Source organism: Anopheles funestus, chromosome 3RL (genome assembly GCF_943734845.2).
Source record: "Anopheles funestus chromosome 3RL, idAnoFuneDA-416_04, whole genome shotgun sequence".
Taxonomy (NCBI): domain Eukaryota; kingdom Metazoa; phylum Arthropoda; class Insecta; order Diptera; family Culicidae; genus Anopheles; species Anopheles funestus.
This window is the reverse complement of record NC_064599.1, coordinates 64527057-64553736: the sequence shown is the minus strand read 5'-3', so window position 1 is coordinate 64553736 and position 26680 is coordinate 64527057. Positions and strand designations below refer to the sequence as shown.

Here is a 26680-nt window from a genome sequence, read left to right as displayed (position 1 = left end):
AAAAATAGTAAAAGAAAAGCTGAAAAAAATCCACCACATCCTCCCATTACCTTGGGGTGTGTTCATTGGGGTACACAGAAGAAATGGGGGGTGGGGGCACTTATGGTCGCGACAGACGGAAATGAAAGAATCACCGCTGGTGGTCACTTCGACAACCGTTTCCATAATTTATGCTTGCAGTGTTACACACTGTTCGCACAAACGTACCCATTTTATGGCAGCTTTTGTTCTTTGCAAAAAAACCCGATTATTTACAAACCATTGACCCAGGCCGGTGGCTGACCCACGCCCCGGCGTGATTCATTCCACGGTTTTGGGGGATAGCTTTTTGGATTGTTTTTTTGTTCTTCTTTTAGTCCATCCTAGACACCAGGCAATAGGAAAGGGGACACTGACCATGTCATTCGGTGACTGGTATGAAGAATCCTTGGCAGAGAGGCCTGTCGGATTCAAAGTATGTGCAATAAATAAAGCAATGCTCCAACGTATTTTAGGAGGTGATTTTACTCATGTTGAAATACGTCTGTGTGGTAAACGGTTGTCCTTCGTACGGTCTCTCGGTACAGTTTGTTGAAGCACACTGTTTCCCACCCATGCGTTGGCGCATAAATATGATCGAAGGTTTTCCTTGCCTAGAGCAGCTAGTTGTTATTCTCCACTTTGCTGTTGCTGTACGGGCCAGGGATTAAGGGAAGCAAACATTTGCTCTGGTAATGGTTTCGGTGTGATTTGGCCGTTTGAAGGACATTCTCTCTATGTGTATGTTATTATTATGCGTTTTTTTTATTTTGGTTCTCTTCTGCCCCCAGACGCATCCCATTGCGCTTAAGTGTGTGTGTTCTTGTTCATCCATAAACATTTTTGAACGAACATGAAATATGTATGATCTGTTGTCCCAGCATTCCATTCCTTCAGAACACAAAAAAACCCTTTTGTAGAGGCGGTATGTTTTGTTGTGTTATTCAACTATGAACTCTTCGAACTCCCCCACTCCCCGCACGTGTGGTCTCCGGCGGTACCGATGCTACAGGAAAACAATTTTCTTCGCAATAAAACTATTCGATCACTTTTATGCATCGCTTTAGCAAATTTCCTTTCGGGGTGGCCAAAAAAAACGGTTCTGAGCCGCCGGTGCACAGGGCAATAATCATAACACCAAACCGGGCGAAGATCGGGGAATAATTTCCAAAGCGATGTTGAAAATTCGAAAGCAGTTTTATGGGTTCTCCTGGGCCATTCTTTTACCATTCGCACAGTGCTTTTACCGATGCGCACACAACCCCGGTGCGCCTCTTCGGTGTCGGTGGCGCGATCTTCGGCACTATTGGTGTTCGATGAATTGATCCGCGCTGGGCGTTCCAGACGATGTGCGATGTGTTAGGGAGTTTAGCATTCGATTAAAAGTCCATTGGTTTCGCTAATTTGACATGCTTTTACAGTCACACACTCGGGTCGGGTTGTGTTGTGGCTAGGAGATCGATAAACGATTCTGAAAGGCGCTTCGGCAAGTTTTGCAGGATTGGAAAGCACGCGCTTGTAGAAGAACGCTGATATGCCGTGCCAAATTGGAGAGCGAGGGAGGGAAGTAAAGAAAGATGATGAAGGGAGCATGCAGAAAGCATAAAGGGAGGCAGCACCCCCCGAACGAAAACCCGTCGCACAGGACGCTGACGCGCGGCAGATCGTCTGAAGTGTACCATAAAGTAAAACAAATTATATTCTGCCTCATAAACGGCATCAATTTTCCGACACGCCTTCAACACTCGCACACAGCCACACGCGAGCAATACAAAACGCAATAATAGCGACATGAATTATTATGTCGCAAAGTGTGCTGGTCTTTCCTTTCTTTTTTTTCTTTCTTTCATTTATTTTTCGGTTCATTTGCTGGTGCTGTTGCACATCTTCGCTTATCCTTTTAGGTTTTATCGCTTGTGCTGTCGTGTTTTGCTTTTCTCTCAATTTGCATTATTGGATTGCAATTCCTCTGTCTACCCTGTTGTGCTAGTCAGTGCTAGTTTCGTTTAAACGTCTTTTGCTACGCAATTTTATGACATCCTTTTCTGCATTGTAATTTGCTCGAGAGCATCTTGCTACCAATGAATAGTCAATAGTTGATGGCATGCGATGGAATGGAATGAAGGGAAAGCTTAAGTAAATGCCATTTTTATGTCGTCTTCAGTTAGTTTTTGTTCGAAGAATTTTAAAATCAGTTCACTCGAAATAATGTTTTTAATTTAATTATGCCGTTCGTCGCTTGTTTCCGTGGATGTCTTTCTTCAAAATGCTAGTTTATAGCAAATTTGTTTTTTTTGTATAGCTATATTTCGTAAACAAATTAATTTTTTTTTGAATATTTATAAAACTACGGTACGGGAATTTATGGAAAAATATCCCAACTAGGTAGGAAAGATATAGGGTGAGATTGATTGTGTGATTAAAGTAAATGCTATAATTACTTTTATGATGTTATCTTGAAGGTTAGTTTGGCTTCGCAAGTGCATCGGAGCTTTTATAGCACATGTTCGAAAGGCGCCAAAAATGTGCGAATGATTAGTTATGCTCAAGGTTCTGTTCATTCAACGAAGCATAAAAGGTACCGCAAACCATTACAATCCGATGCATTAATAAAGGCGAGTAAATGAAGCATATTTGGGCAGTACTTTATGGTATCGTTCCGCACACCGAATACACTACGTTATATCAGGTGGAAAAAAATCCGAAAGAACGTGTGAGATTGCCATATCGTTTGAAACGGAAGGGAGCGAAGAAAAAAAGGAGCAACATACACTCTACGTTCGCGTTAGGGCGAGCCTGACCTACACGATTGAGATCGCCCGTTCGCGGAATCGCGGTGGACACGTATCGGTTGAAGGAGGTGCTTAATTGGATAAAATCTTCAAACTATTCCCTTCGCAGCTAGAGTGATCGGTTCGCTGGGTCGTTTTGCCCTGCTCTGATCTCGCGTGTGTGTAGTAGAGTTGTGCTTGTACCGTGCGCGCACAGATAAAACCAGACAAAACAGACGATTAATGTTGGCTTAAAGATCGCAAACGATCGATAATCCATGATCACCGTGCACCGACACGACGGCATCATATAAGTGGGGGATTTAAGGGTTTAGGTTAGAGAAGGGTGGAAAGAAAGCGGAACGGAATAGGGAGGGGGGTGGCAGCAGCACGTTTTGCACGTAATGGTGTGGGAAAAGGAGTACAGAAACATTAGCAACAACTCACATATCGGCAGAACAGCATTAACAAAACGGTGCACAACATCTTATCAACAAACCCGGGTGAACGGTGCTCAGTTGCTGCGAATCTGAAGGTGCCACAGAATGTTCATCGTCCGTATATTGGACCGTATTGGGGAAGGGCCTGTATCAGGTTGACTCTTTACTTCACTTTTCTTGCGATCGTTATGCTTAATGTGCTCTTCTTTGCTAAATATGTGCGACTAAATGTAGATGGGTTGGAACGATAATCGCTATCGTTTGTGTGTTCACAAGTAATATTTGAGCATTACACATTATATGAGATTCAGTTTTGAAGTTGTATTGCAAGAACTTTTTACGCCTAAATAGGTAGATTGTTAGATAAAATTAAAGTTTTATAATTTTTTGATTATCGCTTTAAATTTATCCTATTTTCTTCCTCGTATGGTAAGTCAAAAAAACGGGCAATGAATATTCCAGAGGAGATCCTTAAGCGTAGATGCGCGATATGTATCAGATGCGATGTGCTGGATTCGATGCAAAGATGCCCTCCTTGCTTGATCTCCATCATGCCTTTAAGAAAGCAGATCAACAACGCCAAAGGTTGTTGTCGGTGCTGTACCGATCTGTTCGGTTTGGACGACTTTCCACCCTACATTTCCACGAACAGCCACATCCAGACTGTGTCTGGTGTGTAAGGCATTTTTTAGATTTTAGTCACAAGATACGATCTCAAATCGGCCAGAATGTGTGGCAAACTCTGGCGGGTTCGCTTTGCTAAAAGGGAATATCGCCATGTCTTGTGCCATCAAACCCCCCCCCCCCACCCCCGCACCTTTGGGGAGAGAATGACGGCTTTTAGCCTCATGTCGCTGCTTATTATGGAAATTGGATGGCAGATAGCAGAATCGATTTGGGGTTTTGCCGATTTTAGACGACGGGTACGACAGCGCGCAGGATGAGCCCGGTTCGTTACGGGAAGAATGAACGGTCCTGATGAACCCGCCAGTGAACCCGCGATGAACACTTGATTTGTGGCGGTCCAGCCGAAAGATAGTGATCGTTTGAGTTAGGCATATTAAATTTGTCTTTTATTATGGAGGTAAATGCAAATAGACTCAAATGGATCGTTGCACACTTGATGGATACATTTTTAAATACCTTTTAATGTACATTAACGATTTTTTTTTGAATAAATAAATCTAGTGGAATGCCCTTTATCCGTGCTGATCGCAACTCGATCCTGATCGTATAAACGCACAACCCGGATCATCGGTATTGTTAATATATTGTTTAATGTACCATGTATAGTGGGTACATGGATAATTTTTTTGCTTTGTACTCTATTGTCACAAACGAAATCTTTCATTTTTGTTTGGAACGTCTTTAACTCATTTTTGACTTTAACATCAATTTTGAGCAGCACGGATAATACGTCTCACCACTATCAGTTTTGAGCAGCACGGAGAATACGTCTTAACACTATCATTTTTGAGCAGCACGAATAATACGATACCCGGTTAATAGGAACTCGACGTTACATTGTAACTGTTTTGCATAGCACCTCTCGAATATTTTGGTTACAAGTAGTTTATTGTTTAAGTAGCCAGAATTTATTTTCATGTTTTTATTATTTTTTCTTTTATAAAAAGCAGAATGTTTCAAAACTATGTAACTGTTTTGCATAACAATTTACCTCTTGGCAACATTAATTTTACGAAGTTTATTGTTTTATTTATTTATTTATTTTACATGATCGCGGCTTTTCCGTATTGTCAGCCGAAGTTTATTGTAAACAATATATTGGAGTTGGTTTTCCTAGCATAAAAGTTATTAGTTGCAGCATGTGTTTTAATAACACTATTACTGTCCAAAACGAATGCTTTCGTATAATCATTTACATGCAATTATTTATCCAATAACAAAAAAAAACCGTCCGTTCGTCAATAATATTAAACCGTCTGTCATAACATTTTACTACTACCGCCCCCAAAAAGATATAACCCAAAGCCCCAATGAAGGCGTCAAATAATGAAGAGAAATCAATCAGCGGGATGGAGTTTAAAATAAATTAAGTCCATCTGCACGGGTTTGATTGGCAAACGGTATTTCGTCGCACCGGCAGCGTTGCAATCACCGTACCGCGGCACACCGGAACCATTAAAGCCACCATTTTACCAATCATTCAACGGGAATCGTTTATTGACGACGAAAGGCTCTGAGATTGTTTTTGTTGTGGTTGTTATTTACGATTGCTCCCGGTGATCGCTTGTGGACAACGGTTGCGGGATACTTTCTCATCTTTCATCACGTGTACACGATGGCATAATAACATAATAACATGGCCACTGGCAAATGGTCCTTTCGGAAGTGAAGGCTTTTTGTTGTTGTTGTTGCACTCCCTTCGCGTGTTCCGTTTTGTTGGTGAAGACATTGATGTTAAGTGATATGTCGAGATGATTTTTGTTCCATTCCTCCATGCCAACACACTTCTTCCCCGGTGCAAATGGCATACGGAAGGCATCAGGATGGACGGAAATAAAAGTTAAACACGTGTGACAATGGTTGGGATTGTGATTGGAAACACGGTGATCGTTTCAGTGAACAGTGAGTGGTGTTTTTGCTGTTTTTAATTTTATCTCTGCTGCCTATTGACACTTGTAGCTCCCGCTCGACTCAACGAAGGACAGAATGTCTGTACATGGCAAAACATTAAAAAAATCGCTATAAAACAAAGTTTGTGTACGTGTGTCTCTAATGGAAGGCGTGCGGCGTAATGAGTAACCGAAACGAATTCTTTTTTTTTTCTTTCTTAAACGATTGCCTCCCGAAGCAATACCGCTTTGTCGCCAATGTCGACAAATGGCAAACGCGGTCAACAGTCAATCCGCTCGATGCGGGCAAAGGAACGGTATCGTTTTACCACCGAACGGTGGTCGGCCCTTACCGTTCGGTGTGGTGTAAGGTAGTGTGGAGCACCGGTACATCATCCTTCATTCTGCGCTTGGGTACGTGCAGTTTTGCTGCACGTTTGCCTCGGCGCGCACCTGTACCGTCAGGGGTGCCCGGAGGGTGGTTTTGTGTTACAACGGCCCATTCACCCGTTCCGTTTCGAGCGCCGATAAATCTTTCACTTAGCACACATTACACCTCATCCCATCTAATTGTACGATATCGGATTGCAGCTGCAGGCGGCGAAGACGATCGATTACAGTCTCTCAAACGGTTGTTTTACTTCATGTTGCTCCGTGTGTGTGTACGATTTTTTTTATTTGGTTGCACCCTTCTTCCTGTTCCCGCCATCGATACAGTGGCAAAATCGCCGTTCTCGACAACTTTCCTTTCGAAGGTGAACGGATTTTTGCGTGCGCTTGCATTTGCTCGAATTACCTACAGCCCGGGTCGGAAAATCGGACAGCTGGGAATGTCTAGCGCGGGTTTTCGGTGTCCATTCCCGAAGAACACCAGAAGCGGGGGAAGGTTAATGGTAACATGCAACCAGGTAAAACGGCTTGCCTACAACAGACGATACAGGGTTCGCATTGGCTTTCCTCCACACATCTAATGTGTACATATGAGAAGAAAAAAAGGTAAAGAAAGTAAAAACTGCATGCACGCTTCTTTTTTTTCAAAACTCATTTTATGCTGTTATGTTTGGCTTAGACCACCTTTGCCCCCCGCCCTTTCTCGACCCTCGGCTGCTTGTACCCTTTTACTTACGCTTGGGAGGTTGCTTTTTTGTTAGAGATTTATTGGCGAAAACTGTGTTACCGATTGCAAGAACATTACTCGAATAACACTTCCTAACACGCATATATCATTCGGCCCAACCGGGGACACAAGACCGGGGTGGGAAGTGGCGCGGCGAAGTCGATAAATGTTATTATGAAACATTATTTAAATCGGCTTAGCTGCGTGTGTAATGAAGGCTTTGCTTTCATTATTGGTCATGAATAATTTGTTTCCCCATCCATTTACCGACGATGTAAATTTGTTGCACATCGTGAAAAAAATGGGAAGATTGAAATATTGCCATATTTAAAGTAAATTTATTTCTGTAACGAGCACACGGTGGCTAACCACAAATGGGTTAATAATCGGATTGTATGCTCCGATGATTTGATTTGTGTGTTTCATTAAATTGTATTCAAAATTATAGTTCAGAACAGCAAAAAAAAAGGAATGGAACTTTTATGCTGTTTTGGAGCTGTATAGGAGTAGTTATGCAGCACAAAATGATATGAAAAGTTGATTGAATTTAAGTTATTACAGTTTATAGCAAACCGAACTTCTTATAGTAGAAGTATATCATGATTTTATAGCACACATTTCTCGAAAACCTGTAAGTCGATTGCCTTGAAAATTTCTTCAAGAGATTTTAACACAATTTCCGCCCTTCTGTAATCAATGAAGTTTTTTACAATCCGGTTTGTTAAGAACTTATTTTAAGTATCTTATTTAATTTATTTTTTTTATTTTTTTTGACAATTTTTTTTTCTCATATTCTTAAATTGTATACTTTTACGTTAAAATATTACCAATCTATTGTGTATCTGCATATTATTGTATTGTATTATGATTATTGTGACGTTTTTAAAGTAGCTTCATAGCTTTGTAAAATCCCTGAGGATATTCGATGGAACTTCACAGCTGCTTAAGGGTGCTCAACATGCTTCATTAGAATTTTGTTTAACAGTAAGGAATTAATAAGGAAATTTGTAATAACTAGGCCATTTTCTGCCAGCAATTAACGGACCAACATTCCATTCACCTATAAAATGTTGCTTAAAAGCTTGTATTTGATAACATTTATCGACACAAACATGAAGAGTAGGGATAGTCGTCTTAATCGTTCGATGTTTCCCAATCGCTTTACTAGACATATAGAAACAACCAACCCCCAGTACTAGTTTCCCTTGTTCGGACACACTGAAATGATGTTCGCTACATCCGGCGCTTTTTTAAATCCACTGCATCCATGAAGGGGAAACAAGAAAGATTACTCACAAGGATGCTCCGTACGCATCAGCCAGTGTGTGTGCAATTAACTGACCATCTCCAATTCGCCGGAAGACTAATGGCGCCCAGGCACTCGGTCTCCACATACGGTCGGCGCCTTATGGTGGCTAAGAAATGAGGTGACATTCTCTCGACGCGGCGTTCCTTTGATCATCGCGAGTTTGGGTCGGGCAACGATCTCGATAGACATTGGGTGTGCAATCGGCACCTACTTAGCAGCTACCGCGTTCTGCACAAGTACCATGGCACCAACAAGTTCTCAAGCAAAGGGGATGAAATGAGAACCACAGGAATTGATTCGATGGTCCGAGTTTGGAACGAGTTCCGAACTAATTGCTGCCACTATCCATTACATTTTTCATGGTTGGCTCCCGATGCCGGTTAGGATCTTTTGGTTCGATTGCTGTGCTCACTGTACGGCCACACAGTTTAGCGATCGTGGTCCATTCTTTTGCGGGTTTTTTGTTGAGCAAAAGAGAATCAAATGACTTCAAATTAAAAGCGATATAAGAAGGATGCCGCATTTGCGAGCCGCGCTAAAGGATGTGATCTAGTAATTTTGTCACATTATTTCCACTCCATTCGCGGTGGGTTTTCTGCACTCCCCGGGGGTACCCTCCAACGATCGGGTGCAAGGGTGAAGGAAATGAATTAATCACACTAGTAATCTAGTCATTCATCTGGCCGCGATCATTTGTCACATTTGGTTGGGGAACGTGTTACCGGGAAGTGGACCAGCATAATGAAACATCCGCCGTCACTTGTACGGCGCCACAGCGTGGGAGAAGAGATGCTACAAGCATTCCGAAAAGGTTATCCCGACAGAGTCCCAAATTTTTGCAGTATTATTTTTCACTTTCCATTTCGTTGCTTTATTTCATCTTAATTTTCCACGCGCGTCCCCCAAAAAAACATGGTGCACCCTATGTGGTCCACATTTGTCGCCATAAATTTAATCGGTCGGATTATTTTTTCCTCCTTTCGGTTGTTGTCTTTATACCGACGTCCATTGTTATTTTTTTTTTTGAGAAGATTGTTTGCTTTCTTTTGTTGCTCTGTTTCGTCTCGTGTGTGTGTGCGTATTTCTGATCGGGAGATGTATTTAATTTATAACCTAAAATGGCATATTTTGTGTGCTGATTATATCTCTACCTGCATTCGTACGGAGTAAATTTGGTGATTTATTTAACAGGCGTTTTGGTGCCTCAGGGTGGTTGTGGTGACATTGCGAGGTCTAAACCTTCGTTCGATAGAGGGTGTGTACGCGTGCGCGCGCACACTCTTCAACCCTTCAATACAAACCGATCGCGACTCTGCGGCTGTGCGTCCGCTGTGTGGTGTTGAAGGAGCGTTTGTTTTATCTGCTTTGGCCGATCATACCGATCGGTACTGGCATATATACGGCACACGGTTGTGGGAATATATTTTTTTGGTGTTGCACCTCGTGCGTGTGATGCTGTTCTGCTGAGTTTTGTCTTTCTTTTACCGTCCACTAGCAATCCTAACAATCGGACAATGAAAACGATCACCAACTGCCGGGCGCGGCAATCGTCGTTCGATGCGGGAGATTGAATCACGAGAAGAAAAAAAAACACGATGAATTAATAAATTATCGCGTAAAATATGGCGCTCGGAGTATTTCGGGGCACATTTTGTGTGTCGCCTTGATCATCTCTTGTAGATGATTTTTGTTGTTGTTGAAATGTTTCATGCAAAAGTGTATTTGAATATGCAACCACACACAGCTGGGTGTCTGTCCGTATGGGAATTTGGATGAAGCAGACAGCGATTGTGATTATCCTGCTGCAAGAAATAGTCTCACGGAGTCCACCTTTCCTTCGATCATTCGTATTTTGTTTCTCTTTTGTTACACATTTTATTACACAATATTCGATCACTTTCGTTATGTGACACTTAAAGGGGTGGGGATAATAGTGTGAAAATTTGACGTTAAAAAAATTTTAACTTCACAATTTTTATTTTTTTTATCAAAACATCAACAATTACTATATCCTTGAATTGAGAACTTTTTTATATGGATGGAATAAAAATATAACCTCTATTTGCAGGGGTTTTATAATTTATTTGAGCACTTCAACGAAAATATAACCGTGCTAAGACCGACTAACGACAAACATTTTTATTGCAAATAAACAATAAATCGTACAAAGACATTGTCGTTAAGTTGTGGCCAAAAACGCTTTTTTTGCGCATAATTTTTTTTAAAGCAACTTTCGTATTTCGTGTTTTAGAATTTTTGCTTGAAGGTTTCACAAAGTTTATCGGCATCTTAACGTAAAAAAAAATTTCCATATTTTTGTTTATACAAGATCATCCTAGATTTCGTTTCGCATCCTTTCCTTTAACTGAAAACCCCTGCAATTTAATCGCCATTCTTCGTAACAAATCACTCACAACAAATTCCGATGAGTTTTTCCATCACGTTGCGATTCACTTTTCCTTAGGTAGGTCAATCCCACACAGTCAAAGAACATCGTCTCGTCTCGAAAAACATCTTGAAAAACAAACGCAAACGACGGAGGGCGCCAAGCTGCTATTAGAGGTGCCACACAATTACACACTGTCGCTGTCAATAGAATGTGCGCCATTTAATTGCACTTTCCGGCTGCCGTCGATGCAATCGATCTCTATACCGGCCTTTGCATGCATCTGGGAGCAATTTTCTACCATTATTAATATACAAACTCGCTCGCACATGGTGGACACGCAACATCGGGTGTGTGTGTGTGCGTGGAGACTTGGGGTCGGGTGTACTATTTGCCTTTAATTTTTGCCGCACTTAGTCGCAGCTAGTGTTGCGTCGCACACCGTCGTAATAGAGTTGTGCTGCATATCCGTACCGAGCAGGGTAATGATACGCATTTGTGTACGCGCCTGGTCACTGTTTGATAAATGTCTTTCCGCCGCGTCTCTTTCGTGATCGCGCTAATGATCGTGTTGTTGTTTTGCCGTCCCAATTGCGAATGTGATTAATAATGTGATCAAATATGCGCGTTTTTATTTGTTTGCCACTCTTTACACATGTTACGGTGCTAAAGATAAGTTTAAAATATAAATTATTTAGACTTTAAAGTTTCCAACTCCACGTGGAATGGATTCAGTGGATCCAGTTTGTCGTGAAGATATACATATCTCCGAATTACATTTTTACAACCGATCGGTATCTCATCCCTACGCTCCGTTTCATATCTTATCACGACACATCATTCGTGCTTTACAACGCAAAAAAAAACGAAGCAACAATCTCATCCTTTCGTTTGGTAGATTAAATAAAAACAACAAATCGCAGCCGTTACAAAGCAAATGGCGTTATCGTAGATTTGTTATCTGAAGTACCACGAACTGCTCTGGTTGGCCGTTGGGTCCATTTGTGTAGTGTTTAAATTAACCTATATATCCTTCAAACCAGGGACTCATTCTCCAAACTCATTGAAAATCGCTTAAAAGCAACAGCTCTCCACCGTAACTATCGTGGTTCTCGCACCGATGCACCCATTGATGTGTGGGGTTTTATTTTTCTGCTGCCCTTTTCACTTGGGACCCGTTCCTAAGCCGTTCCACAATGAAGAAAGGAGAAGGGTATGAAGGACGGTTGAGGGAAGGTGGTTTTCTTCTCTCCATTAACTGCAAATCGATTTGTGGACATCAATTTCCAGCCAAATAGCCTCATGAACACATACACCGACCCCGCAGCACAACACTACCTGTGTTGCACCCTTGTTTTGGTGTCTGTTGCGTCCCTTGGTTTCGTCCAAAAGGTCCAGCTGTAATCGCAATCGAACCTTCCCCCGGGATCGGTTCACGCGCAGGTTCTCGCGCCGGCGTTTGGAAGACCGGCGTGATCTTTCTTTTTCTTCCCCACACCCCTGGTAGCTCCCCATTCCTTCCTAGCCCCTCATCCTATATCTCGTTCCCCACCCATCAACGGTTGGTTTTTAAGTGATGTCGATTAGCTGCAATTAAAGTGGCTCCTTGCTGTCCGACTTTGGCCGCTTCTCGACCGCGACAACCGCGAAATCGAACCACCGCCGTGCCGTGGTTCTCGAACCGATGGAATGGGGAATTACCTGAATTATTACCACCCTTCCGCCGCTGTCCCGCTTCCATGCCGCATCCAACGGACCCGTGTACCGGGGTGCGTACGACAGCTGAAGGATTGTCGCATTGCGTAAACAATTGCGCAAACGAAAAGCCGAAAGGGGGGTGTTTTGGGAGATGGATGAGGGAAGGGAGGGGCGAAATGGGAGATGTGTGAGCGCCGAGACACAAACCACACCTCGCGCGAAGTGGTGCCGCACGGTACCGTCGAGGGTTGCAATTCCGTCAAGATGCCGCGACGGAATAGTAGCCTTACGAATGGAAAATCAAAGTGTTAGATAATTTCTGTGTACGTTTTTTTTTGTTTCTGTTGTTACTGCGTGCCGAGGTAATTCACCTGCCCATAGCCAGGGATGCCTCGGTTCAGTAGAGTCAGTGGCGGTAGCTGTGACGGTTTACTCTCGCGGTTTACTACGAAATGAGAATGAGACAATGTTTAATGAAGTGGTAGTAAGATTCCGGGCGTCTATGAGAATTATCTTACCGGTACATCCGGTGCTAATTGAATTTCGAAGTGGACGGTAAACTAGTTGTGACAACGGTTTGAGAATTTATCGCATTCTGATACTGGCGAGCGGGCCCGGGGGCGGGCGAATTATGTTAATATGTTTAGATAAGACTATTAAATATTTAAAATTGGTTTTATTTTTTTTCGAGCTCCATCTTTTTTTTTCTTCTTCCCTATCTCTCTCTCTCTCTCTCTCTCTCTCTCTCTCTCTCTCTCTCTCTCTCTCTGCCTGATTATTATGCGATTATTTTTGGTGGGACAAGCTGGGCGTTGTATATTATGAGCCGGTAAAACTTCATTTTCGCTCATTTAGGAATAGCCCAGAACTCATAATGCCAGATACATTTATACATTGAGTGATTTGAGTGAGCAAAACCTGGCACAGTATCTCACCATGGGCAATAGTGTGCAGTAGTTTGAGGAACTACATTAAAGTTGCTTTGAAGTTGATGGTTTGGAAGTAGTCGTTGAGGACTCTTTGTATTGTTTATTTCCATTTTGTTTCTATTTTAATTTCCCCCTACAACTTTTACTTAACGACAATGCTTATTCGTTCTTGTTTCTTTCCTTCATTTGCAGAGATTTTCAGTCTCAATGCCACGAGAACACGCGACAATCGAGCTGCCGTAACGATATACTCCAAAGAGACAGACTCGTACATCTGCTTCGACAAAAACTGGCGCACCAAGGCCATGGTAAGTAAGCGTTAAAGGTGTTTTTGGGTCCGTGCCGTTTTCTAACACTTGAATTTCCCGGGTTTTTTCTCCTTTTTTTCACCACCAGCGTGGAAAAGCCAATATGTCCAAACGACGGTGCATGTTTTTCGAAAACATCGACGCGTCGGGCGGATTCCGCTATCGTTCGGTGGTCAACCAGAACCGATCCTTAGGCTTCCAGCGAAACGGTAAGCCGATCGGTGGATTGCGTGCCGGTGGCAAGATGGGCCCCGGCGGTGTTGGCCGCAAAAAGCCGATCGACGAGAAGTGTTACAATTTTCATCCAATGGCTGCAACCGGCTCGAATGAGGTGCAACAGCCACACTATACAATGCAGCAGCAAAACCAACCGCAAAGGCAGGAGACGAAAGCGACACGTCCTCACCAGCAACAGTCTACTAATCAGCACCAGCCACGTCAGCGTCACCATCGGCAGCAGGAAGCGCGCAAGGATGTGTCAGCCAGCGAGACGAATGCATCGACCAGTGGCAACGCGCTACTAACGTCGAGCTATTCGTCCAGTGCGTCCAGCGATCAGCGACAGTTGCAGTCGCCCCATCGGCACCGGCACAAACACGGAACCGTTGGTCGGCATGGCAACAAGCTGCAGCCGTCAGGCTCGGCAACCGGACACCCGAATCTCGAGAGCGGTTTCACCGGAGCGACTTCGCTTCCCGTCGCCGCCACCCTATCCTCTCTGGCCTACGGTAGCAGTAATGCGAATGGCGATCTTGGCGGTGGTGGTCGCGTTATAGGGTCCGCCTACGGTAAAGGTACCCACCGGCGCAGCCATCTTAATTCTTACACACCACCCCTCGCCGGGGATCCAACGCTTCTGCTGCCCTCCTCACTGTCCGCCGTCGTTACGAAGCTGCCGCCAAAGTCAACCGCTCACGCGGGTTCACCTCTCGGTTCACGGCCGCTCGTCGGTATGCTAGACACCGGTACGTACCGGAAGGATCGTCGCCATTCGGCGAGCATGGCCGGTGGACCATCCGGTACGATGGAGTCCGCCAATGGTGGTCGTGTTAGTAATGGCAAAAAGAAGTCTGCCAGCAGCAACAATGGAACCGGTGCAGCCAGCGGGAGAAATGCTTCCACTAAAGTAAGCACGATGCCAGGAAGAGACAAACGGGCTTCGGGTTGAGCCATCCCTTCCCAATCTTTTCTCAATTCAGTAGTTGACGCTCGGTACGGATGCGGCTTATCTTTGCGTGAATTTCCTGTAATTTAAGGATGAAAAACAGACAAAAACAACCTGACTAGCATACGAAATTAATTTCGTCTCTACCACCACAAACAAGAGAGAGAAAGAGTAGCAGATGTGAAGAGAAGAAGGTAACGGAAGAAGCATAAGTCAACGTGAGCGATTTGGGGGGGTGTGTGTGTAAAACGTGCAGAGGTTAGCATATTACTATATTATTATATTATTAATATTATTATTATGATTATTAATATTATTATTATTATTACTATTACGTCAGGTATGCTAAGTATGATAATATATACATATACATATACACCATGCATGTAATATTATAGTTGTGACGTTCCGGGTTAAGCCTTCCTCTTTAGTGTGTATGAGTGTGTGTAAATGTATCATTTAGGACCCAAAGTGGGAGCTTTTTTTTGTTTGTTTAAAGAGAAGGGTTTTATAGGAGCAGCTGACGAAACGAATAACGGTGTGTGGAAATGGATAATAAGCGCAAAAACGAAACAAAAAACACACAGACCCACACCATACACAAAAGGCAAACAAGAAAAAAAGAAATTAAGCGCAATACAACCACAAATCCAAAGGTAATGGACAAACGGCAAAAAAACAATAGAAGACAGTCTATAGCAACACAGAGGCAAAGGACATTTGGTAGTGTTAAAGGTGTTGTAATAGAGGAAGTAAGCGAAGATCACGTACTAGATATCGTGCATTACATGGTCGATCGATTATTTAATCTGTTTTCTTCCATTTGCAAAAGAAAAACAAATCCACTAAAATTTATTCTTCCGGGGTTTTTTCTCTTGGTTTTGCACCGGTAAAGCCTCTCTATTTATCCGTTTTCTTTTTTTGTTAAGTGCTATTGTTATCTAAAAAACAATATCTTAAAATCTTCTTCAGTAAAGACGTTTTTGTTATTGTTTTGTGTCTTCTAAATTGAATCCGGTCTATTTTTTGTTGTTCTTTACCACTAGGTAAAAAGGAACATTTAAATCAAAAATAAGTTGAACTTTTAGCCATTTGCAAATGCGCACAATAACAATTGTGTTCCGTTAGCTGTCAGCATGAATCGTTTCGCGTGCATTTTTAACTCTCGCTAGTAATACATTGTGCCATTGTGAGCAGGAGATGATAAACGGTGTAAAAAAACATGGAAAAAGAAAACAAAGCTGCATTTGGAATTGTGTTTTGTTTTGTGCCATCAACAGTGACAATAGAATGTGTAGAAAAATTTGCAAAAACAAACAAGCAAGTGATGCGACAGATAGAAGAAATGGAATCAAAGTAGAACATATTGCGCAAAAGAAGAAGAAAAAAAACGAAGATAGAAATAGTAACAGTTTCGAAATGAAAAAAAAAAAACATAATAGTAGGAAAGTGCTAGCAAGTAGAGAGTAGTAACGATGCTACAATGCTGAAGCGCGCCAAACCGATTGTTTAAAAACGCGAACGACAAAACAAACAAAACAAAAACACGCAGGAATGATAAGGAGTGCATGAAAATAACAAAAAATTGTGCCTTTTCTTGGTCCTTTCCACGAGCCTTTCAATAAGCAGCAGCAGCAGCAGCAGCATATTTGCCAATTTCAAGCAAAACGTCTAACAAACATACACTCAACAATCATGATAATAATAAATGAAAAGTAAAGATACACATAGAGGCGTGAATTTAAGTACCAATACAAGCAGCACATTAAGGATGGACGCTTCATTTGCCAAATCGTACAATTGATCCTTTCAGCAAAACAAAACAAAACAACAAACAAAAAAACGATCCCCAAACTGTGCCCCACAGAATCCCGCTTGCCACTCTAGCAAAAAAAAACACAAGGATATATGAGGAATATAGAATTAGCACAACAACACAAAAAACACATAACCTCCGAAACCGTAGAAGAATCGGCGTGTATGCGCGAACGTAGCGTGTTAACCATTCTGAGTTAGTTCATTGCACGTATGTAGGCTAGGCTAGGCGGGTTGTAATCGATGACGATGTCTACAATAGTATCAGTATTACCTTCTAACCAACATATTACACCATACATACATAAAGGGCGAGTGAGGGAACGTTAGCAAAAAAAACCGTGCAACATGTCCGCGAAACAATTTGCAAGTGATATATGTATTAGTGTAGAGACAGAAAACAATAAGCAGACGGATAACCCGGCGCAGCAGTAGCAACAACAGGAACTTCTTTCTTCGTATTGTTTGTCCAGCCACACCACCGCACTCCAAACACTCCTTTTCCCCGTTCCCTCCACATTCTAAGGACAGTCTAAGTACCGTGCGTTTTCCCTAAGCAAGTTGCCATTTCGAATATAGCGTGCGTGTGTGTGTGTGAGTGCCTCTAGTTCTCGCGCGGGTGTTTTAGTATTGTTAGTGAAAGCCACAGTGAAGTGAAGTAGTAATGTAGTGGGAAAAGGAGAAGAAGTAGTAAAGGAAGAGATACAATACCACACACACACACACACACACACACACATATACATACATAAGCACATCTCTAATTTAGTAGAAGTGCGTTACACTACTAACCTAGTGCGTTTGACTGCAGTTTGTGATGCACTTATGTGTGTTAATCACTACCAAACCAAACTGCAACTGGTTATATTTGTACCACACGAATGCAGCTGATGAATTTTGTCGAGAAAATGAACCTCCAGTATTTATGGTCAAGCTAATGTAAGGGTTTTTATTTTTGGGGAGAAGATTTTCGCCAGTCCGATTCAATGTGTAAAGAATCCACACAAATAGGGAAGAATGAAGGCAAGACAAATAAAATGATTCTCACAACGAGAAAAAGGAATCAACCAATAGAAGAAGCAAATAGGAGGGACGAGGGAGAGGAGGAGGAGAGGAGAGGACAGAAGAAAATAGAAAAACTAAAGCAAAATCGCAATGATGCAACTGTAGTAAACAAAACAGTAAATGAAACACGACAAGCAAAGATGACAAACGGTGTTTGCCAATGCCATTGAGGAATGAAAATTAATAATAAACTAAAGAGGAAAGTCAAAAGAGGAGAAAAGAAACAGCAAAACAGTACATCCACATGAACAGACACAGACACAAACACATTGCAATGGAAAATAGTACACCCTTCATTCGGTCGGGACAGGAGACATATTTGTGTGTATTAGAAATATTACTCACCCTCTCTCTCCCCCTCTCTCTGTCTCTTTCTCTCTCTCTCTCTTTCGGCAATTGAACAACCGTATTAAATTATGCGTTTAAACAAATGAAACAAACAACAACAACAAAAAAACTATCTTTACACACAACTATACACCGTAATACACCTACCTACTCATGATACCCACCCACCCCAAAAAAGGAAGAAAGAGAAGAAAAAAAAACGCACACAAACACACAGCAAAATGTTTTCTGTGCGCGCCATTATTTGCAAAACTTGCAGTAAAAAAGAAAGCAACAAAAAAATTACAAAACAAATGAAAAGAATGCAAATTTAACGTTATTATAAACACAGATCAACCCACTATATTAGAAAACCGAAAGCGAAACGTAACATTTAAACTATTGAAAGCGAAAGCAATGAAGAAAAAACAATCTCATATGAAACTGATAAACTGGCAGCTACTCTAGCTACCCCGAACATCACCACTACAAACATACAAACACACACACACACGCAAGCAGACGCACACAGCACAAGCATGGAAAGCATTATTAAAGGCAGCCGCATAGGAAGAAGATAAGCAAAACGCGGTAATACCAAATAGTATTCACACGCATGCTCAAGAATCTCGAAAATTAATGTAACTTTCCGGAAGTTAGTGAACGCGTCATGCAAAAACAAAAAGAACACCACAGAAAACAGAAAACAACAAAGTAGCAAAGAGATGATCATACATACACAGCAGCAGAGATGAAAAAATTCTCCCCAAAACAACACAAAGTAGGTGGCGAGAAAGTAAAGTAAAAAATATGAGACGAAGACAAAAAAAACGCTTACGCTATGAATTAAAGAGAAACAATAAAACGCCAACGTTTAATGAACATTCCAATTATAACCACCGAGCATTCCGATTTCAAATCTTTAAAAAAACACGAACAAAAAGCGACGACAAGCAGGTTGCAATTACATTGACCTATGGGTTTTTTTTTGTTTTCATTATTTTTGTTTGTTTCTGTGTTGTTGTTGAACGGGGCCGATGTTTGCGGGAGGGGGCTGAAAAATAAGGGTAAATTTATTTGATTTTCCTAGCGCAACTTATCAGTCAAGAAGGCGGCTTTCTTTTTGTTATTTTGTCCTTTTTTTGGGGTTAATGGGGAACGTGTTACGTAGGTCTTCTGATTGTGATCTTTTCCGTTTCTTTTATAAAAAAAACTACTCAAAATTGTTAATTTCAGACCAATTTATTGTTCTAATTAAAATTTGCAATTAATGTGTTGCACATAAAACCGTTCCTATTGCTTTTTTTTGAGCTTGAGTCCCGAATGCATTTACAGCTAGGAATGACTTTTCTCTTCCCTCATGCTCTTCATTTTCACTAGCAAATCCCCTCATGTGTAAACAACATGCATGACATAACTATTTAAATAACCTCTTCTGTTGTAATTTAATCATTAATTGTCTTGTGTAAAACAAGTGTATAAAAATATATAATTTTTTTCTTGCGTTTAACACTTGTTACAATTTGCCGTAAATAAGGATGAAGTAAATTCTTATGTGACGGCGAATATAAGACAACACAACGTATTGAGACACTTTTGCTTTTTATTTTCTTCTATCCCTTTACCATCATTTCGAAACAACAACAGAAAAACATACACACAAAAAAATACCATAACTGATAATGCATAACTAAGGCTAGGCAGTACGAAAAGATAGCTTAATAAAAAGAAGAAACCATTAACACAACAAACAAACGAACAAACAGAGAAACAATGTGCTTGCAAAACTATTCCCCCCGCTGAAAAGGAAAGAACAATAATATGTAACAGAAAGGAAATAATGGGATTGAACATTGCTTCCAATAACTGATTTGCTTTGAAAAAACTTAAACCTTTTTTTTAATTTCTTGTATTTTGTTACATGCTTTTTTTTTGGTAAAATTCTTTCCAGCTAATACTGTGCACAAATAGAATCGCCTTTTATCGCATTTTCAACAGACAGACAAACTACACAAAACCATTTCATTTGCTTCACATCGAATCCTCCCATATTCCCGAATAGTACGAATAGAATTTAACCACACCCGAATGCGTTTATTTATTGCTGTAATAGGTTCGTTTTCTTTCGGATACCTCTTATTTAAATAATAAACTATCTACCAGACAATAATCGTTCATTGTCAACAGCAAAAGCGTTTAATTTTTTGTTTGGTATCCTTTTTTTGCGAGTCACATTTTAAACCATTCACTTGATCGAATGCTTCATCGAAAGAAATAAGAATTATATTTACGGAAATGTATTAAAAGTTGTAAGAAAATATAAGACACGCATCGGTGCACTATAAATGATGTGTAAAATGATCGAAACAGTTTCAAATTGATTAAAGAAAGAGGCAATCAATTAAACCAATTTAACTGACCGTTTCATCAAGAGATAACGTGCCACGTGTTACCGTTGCCGTTTTTTTGTCCTTGTTTTTGCACCGTAACTATCGCACCAAATATAAAGCGACCCCCGTAAACGCTGATTGTATGCTGGCTTGTTATTCCCTTTCTTGCATGTCAACCAAACTAATGGTCGCATCAATGATCGTACATCGTTTAATTTCATCCATCGTCTGTCCCATACGCGCGGTGAAAAGCATCATGCCAATCTGGCACGTCGTGCCGTGAAAGAAATGAAGGAAGCACCATCGTTGATATAACTGGGAAAGAAACGCATCGAGCCGAAAAAGTGTGTTAACATCGGTACCGTTGCTTCGGTTTATTTCCGCTTACGAAGAAAAGATCGAACTGCCAGATCGTAACTAAACCGTGCCACTGAAAGAAAAACACAAAACGATTTTTCCTACAGTTTTCCTTAAAGCCGAAACCGAAGAAAATTCCACCATCGACACCTAATGTGCACCGTAAGCCGATATTTTATTTTTTTTTAATGGGAAATGGTTAATAAGATTCTTTTCACTCAAATAATGCTTTAAATTAAAAAAAGAATAAAAAATCGGAAAAAATACAAAATTATAAAAATTTGAAAATTTCTGAAGGTTCATTTTTGCACCAAGTTTTGCCTATAACTCTGTCGGTATCCAACGGATCTCCAATCTTTAACCTGTGGTCGATAGATGGCACCAATGGCTACATTTTCTTCTTGGAGGGCCATGCCCTCAGATATCTGTGTCAGAAGTTAATCATGGAACCAAGTTCCATACCCTGTTTGAGAAAATGTAAAATTTTTCTCATTTTTGCACCAAGTTTTGCCTATAACTCTGTCGGTATCCAACGGATCTCCAATCTTTAACCTGTGGTCGATAGATGGCACCAATGGCTACATTTTCTGCTTGGACGGCCATGCCCTCAGATGTCTGTGCCAGAAGTTATTCGAGGAACCAAGTTCCTTACCCTGTTTGAGAAAATGTAAAATTTTCCTCATTTTTGAGCGATGTAGCAAAAATTTGAAATGTGATATATTTTGATGGGAATTTGTTGCAATAAGTTTCTTTTCACTTAAATAGTGCTTTAAATTAAAAAAAGAATAAAAAATCAGAAAAAAATTTCAAAAAAATTTTCCACTCGAAAATTTCATGAGGCTTACCCCTTACGATTTTTTTGGGAAATTTTGCAAAAAAAAATAAATTGTTTTATTTTTATGCCAATGGGTTGCAATGAGTTTCTTTTCACTCTAATAATGCTTGAAATAAAATAAAAGTGAAAAATAATAAAAAAATCAAAAAATTAAAAAAAAAAGAAAATTTTCTTCATTTTTGCACCAAGTTTTGCCTATAACTCGGTCGGTATCCAACGAATAGCCAATCTTTAACTTGTGGTCCATAGATGGCACCAATGGCTACATTTTCTTCTTGGACGGCCATGCCCTCAGATGTCTGTGCCAGAAGTTATTCGAGCAACCAAGTTCCTTACCCTGTTTGAGAAAATGTAAAATTTTCCTCATTTTTGAGCAATGTAGCAAAAATTTGAAATGTGATATATTTTGATGGGAATTTGTTGCAATAAGTTTCTTTTCACTTAAATAGTGCTTTAAATTAAAAAAAGAATAAAAAATCAAAAAAAAATTCAAAAAAATTTTCCACTCGAAAATTTCATAAGGCTTACCCCTTAGGATTTTTTTGGGAAATTTTGCAAAAAAAATTAAATTGTTTTATTTTAATGCCAATGGGTTGCAATGAGTTTCTTTTCACTCTAATAATGCTTGAAATAAAAAAAAAGTGAAAAATAATAAAAAAATCCAAAAATTCAAAAAAAAAAAAGAAAATTTTCTTCATTTTTGCAGCAAGTTTTGCCTATAACTCGGTCGGTATCCAACGAATAGCCAATCTTTAACTTGTGGTCCATAGATGGCACCAATGGCTACATTTTCTTCTTGGACAGCCATGCCCTCAGATGTCTGTGCCAGAAGTTATTCGAGGAACCAAGTTCCTTACCCTGTTTGAGAAAATGTAAAATATTCCTCATTTTTGAGCAATGTAGCGAAAATTTGAAATGTGATATATTTTGATGGGAATTTGTTGCAATAAGTTTCTTTTCACTTAAATAGTGCTTTAAATTAAAAAAAGAATAAAAAATCAAAAAAAAATTTCAAAAAAATTTTTCACTCGAAAATTTCATAAGGCATACCCCTTACGATTTTTTTAAGAAATTTTGCAAAAAAAATTAAATTGTTTTATTTTAATGCCAATGGGTTGCAATGAGTTTCTTTTCACTCTAATAATGCTTGAAATAAAAAAAAAGTGAAAAATAATAAAAAAATCAAAAAAATCAAAAAAAAAAGAAAATTTTCTTCATTTTTGCACCAAGTTTTGCCTATAACTCGGTCGGTATCCAACGAATAGCCAATCTTTAACTTGTGGTCCATAGATGGCACCAATGGCTACATTTTCTTCATGGACGGCCATGCCCTCAGATGTCTGTGCCAGAAGTTATTCGAGGAACCAAGTTCCTTACCCTGTTTGAGAAAATGTAAAATTTTCTTCATTTTTGCACCAAGTTTTGCCTATAACTCGGTCGGTATCCAACGAATCGCCAAACTTTAACTTGTGGTCGATAGATGGCACCAATGGCTACATTTTCTTCTTGGACAACCATGCCCTCAGATGTCTGTGCCAGAAGTTATTCGAGGAACCAAGTTCCTTACCCTGTTTGAGAAAATGTAAAATTTTCTTCATTTTTGCACCAAGTTTTGCCTATAACTCGGTCGGTATCCAACGAATAGCCAATCTTTAACTTGTGGTCGATAGATGGCACCAATGGCTACATTTTCTGCTGGGACGGCCATGCCCTCAGATGTCTGTGCCAGAAGTTATTCGAGGAACCAAGTTCCATACCCTGTTTGAGAAAATGTAAAATTTTCCTCATTTTTGAGCAATGTAGCAAAAATTTGAAATGTGATATATTTTGATGGCAATTTGTTGCAATAAGTTTCTTTTCACTTAAATAGTGCTTTAAATTAAAAAAAGAATAAAAAATCAAAAAAAAATTTCAAAAAAATTTTCCACTCGAAAATTTCATAAGGCTTACCCCTTACGATTTTTTTGGGAAATTTTGCAAAAAAAATTAAATTGTTTTATTTTAATGCCAATGGGTTGCAATGAGTTTCTTTTCACTCTAATAATGCTTAAAATAAAAAAAAAGTGAAAAATAATAAAAAAATCAAAAAATTCAAAAAAAAAAAGAAAATTTTCTTCATTTTTGCACCAAGTTTTGCCTATAACTCGGTCGGTATCCAACGAATAGCCAATCTTTAACTTGTGGTCGATAGATGGCACCAATGGCTACATTTTCTGCTGGGACGGCCATGCCCTCAGATGTCTGTGCCAGAAGTTATTCGAGGAACCAAGTTCCATACCCTGTTTGAGAAAATGTAAAATTTTCCTCATTTTTGAGCAATGTAGCAAAAATTTGAAATGTGATATATTTTGATGGCAATTTGTTGCAATAAGTTTCTTTTCACTTAAATAGTGCTTTAAATTAAAAAAAGAATAAAAAATCAAAAAAAAATTTCAAAAAAATTTTCCACTCGAAAATTTCATAAGGCTTACCCCTTACGATTTTTTTGGGAAATTTTGCAAAAAAAATTAAATTGTTTTATTTTAATGCCAATGGGTTGCAGTGAGTTTCTTTTCACTCTAATAATGCTTAAAATAAAAAAAAAGTGAAAAATAATAAAAAAATCAAAAAATTCAAAAAAAAAAAGAAAATTTTCTTCATTTTTGCACCAAGTTTTGCCTATAACTCGGTCGGTATCCAACGAATCGCCAAACTTTAACTTGTGGTCGATAGATGGCACCAATGGCTACATTTTCTGCTGGGACGGCCATGCCCTCAGATGTCTGTGCCAGAAGTTATTCGAGGAACCAAGTTCCTTACCCTGTTTGAGAAAATGTAAAATTTTCCTCATTTTTGAGCAATGTAGCAAAAATTTGAAATGTGATATATTTTGATGGGAATTTGTTGCAATAAGTTTCTTTTCACTTAAATAGTGCTTTAAATTAAAAAAAGAATAAAAAATCAAAAAAAAATTTCAAAAAAATTTTCCACTCGAAAATTTCATAAGGCTTACCCCTTACGATTTTTTTTGGGAAATTTTGCAAAAAAAATTAAATTGTTTTATTTTAATGCCAATGGGTTGCAATGAGTTTCTTTTCACTCTAATAATGCTTGAAATAAAAAAAAAGTGAAAAATAATAAAAAAATCAAAAAATTCAAAAAAAAAAGAAAATTTTCTTCATTTTTGCACCAAGTTTTGCCTATAACTCGGTCGGTATCCAACGAATCGCCAAACTTTAACTTGTGGTCGATAGATGGCACCAATGGCTACATTTTCTTCATGGACGGCCATGCCCTCAGATGTCTGTACCAGAAGTTATTCGAGGAACCAAGTTCCTTACCCTGTTTGAGAAAATGTAAAATTTTCCTCATTTTTGCACCAAGTTTTGCCTATAACTCGGTCGATATCCAACGAATCGCCAAACTTTAACTTGTGGTCGATAGATGGCACCAATGGCTACATTTTCTGCTTGGACGGCCATGCCCTCAGATGTCTGTGCCAGAAGTTATTCGAGGAACCAAGTTCCTTACCCTGTTTGAGAAAATGTAAAATTTTCCTCATTTTTGAGCAATGTAGCAAAAATTTGAAATGTGATATATTTTGATGGGAATTTGTTGCAATAAGTTTCTTTTCACTTAAATAGTGCTTTAAATTAAAAAAAGAATAAAAAATCAAAAAAAAATTTCAAAAAAATTTTCCACTCGAAAATTTCATAAGGCTTACCCCTTACGAATTTTTTGGGAAATTTTGCAAAAAAAATTAAATTGTTTTATTTTAATGCCAATGGGTTGCAATGAGTTTCTTTTCACTCTAATAATGCTTGAAATAAAAAAAAGAGTGAAAAATAATAAAAAAATCAAAAAATTAAAAAAAAAAAAGAAAATTTTCTTCATTTTTGCACCAAGTTTTGCCTGTAACTCGGTCGGTATCCAACGAATCGCCAATCTTTAACCTGTGGTCGATAGATGGCACCAATGGCTACATTTTCTGCTTGGACGGCCATGCCCTCAGATGTCTGTGCCAGAAGTTATTCGAGGAACCAAGTTCCTTACCCTGTTTGAGAAAATGTAAAATTTTCTTCATTTTTGCACCAAGTTTTGCCTATAACTCGGTCGGTGTCCAACGGATCGCCAAACTTTAACCTGTGGTCAATAGATGGCACCAATGGCTATATTTTCTTCTTGGACAACCATGCCCTTAGATGTCTGTGCCAGAAGTTATTCGAGGAACCAAGTTCCATACCCTGTTTGAGAAAATGTAAAATTTTCCTCATTTTTGAGCAATGTAGCAAAAATTTGAAATGTGATATATTTTGATGGGAATTTGTTGCAATACGTTTCCTTTCACTTAAATAGTGCTTTAAATTAAAAAAAGAATAAAAAATCAAAAAAAAATTCAAAAAAATTTTCCACTCGAAAATTTCATAAGGCTTACCCCTTACGATTTTTTTGGGAAATTTTGCAAAAAAAATTAAATTGTTTTTTTTTAATGCCAATGGGTTGCAATGAGTTTCTTTTCACTCTAATAATGCTTGAAATAAAAAAAAAGTGAAAAATAATAAAAAAATCAAAAAATTAAAAAAAAAAAGAAAATTTTCTTCATTTTTGCACCAAGTTTTGCCTATAACTCGGTCGGTATCCAACGGATCGCCAAACTTTAACTTGTGGTCAATAGATGGCACCAATGGCTACATTTTCTTCTTGGACAGCCATGCCCTCAGATGTCTGTGCCAGAAGTTATTCGAGGAACCAAGTTCCATACCCTGTTTGAGAAAATGTAAAATTTTCCTCATTTTTGCACCAAAATTTGCCTATAACTCGGTCGGTATCCAACGAATCGCCAAACTTCAACTTGTGGTCGATAGATGGCACCAATGGCTACATTTTCTTCTTGGACAGCCATGCCCTCAGATGTCTGTGCCAGAAGTTATTCGAGGAACCAAGTTCCTTACCCTGTTTGAGAAAATGTAAAATTTTCCTCATTTTTGAGCAATGTAGCAAAAATTTGAAATGTGATATATTTTGATGGGAATTTGTTGCAATAAGTTTCTTTTCACTTAAATAGTGCTTTAAATTAGAAAAAGAATAAAAAATCAAAAAAAAAATTCAAAAAAATTTTCCACTCGAAAATTTCATAAGGCTTACCCCTTACGATTTTTTTGGGAAATTTTGCAAAAAAAATTAAATTGTTTTAT

General features: G+C 39.3%; 1 protein-coding gene and 1 long non-coding RNA gene across 3 annotated transcripts in view; both read left to right on the top strand.

The window, feature by feature from the left end:
• LOC125768508 (uncharacterized) overlaps nt 1–18820 on the top strand; it is a 94280-nt gene extending 75460 nt beyond the window's left edge. For both annotated transcript variants that reach the window (XM_049436274.1, XM_049436273.1), the window contains 2 exons: nt 13437–13552; nt 13641–18820. In XM_049436274.1, the coding sequence (XP_049292231.1) occupies nt 13437–13552; nt 13641–14720 (1196 nt within the window). In that variant the 3' untranslated portion in view covers nt 14721–18820. The remainder of the gene's footprint in view (nt 1–13436; nt 13553–13640) is intronic.
• A 2269-nt stretch (nt 18821–21089) lies between these two features.
• Nucleotides 21090–24677, top strand: LOC125768521 (uncharacterized). The gene is made up of 2 exons (XR_007418914.1): nt 21090–23569; nt 24092–24677. It is a non-coding gene; the product is annotated as an uncharacterized LOC125768521 (long non-coding RNA).
• Nucleotides 24678–26680: the final 2003 nt, after the last annotated feature.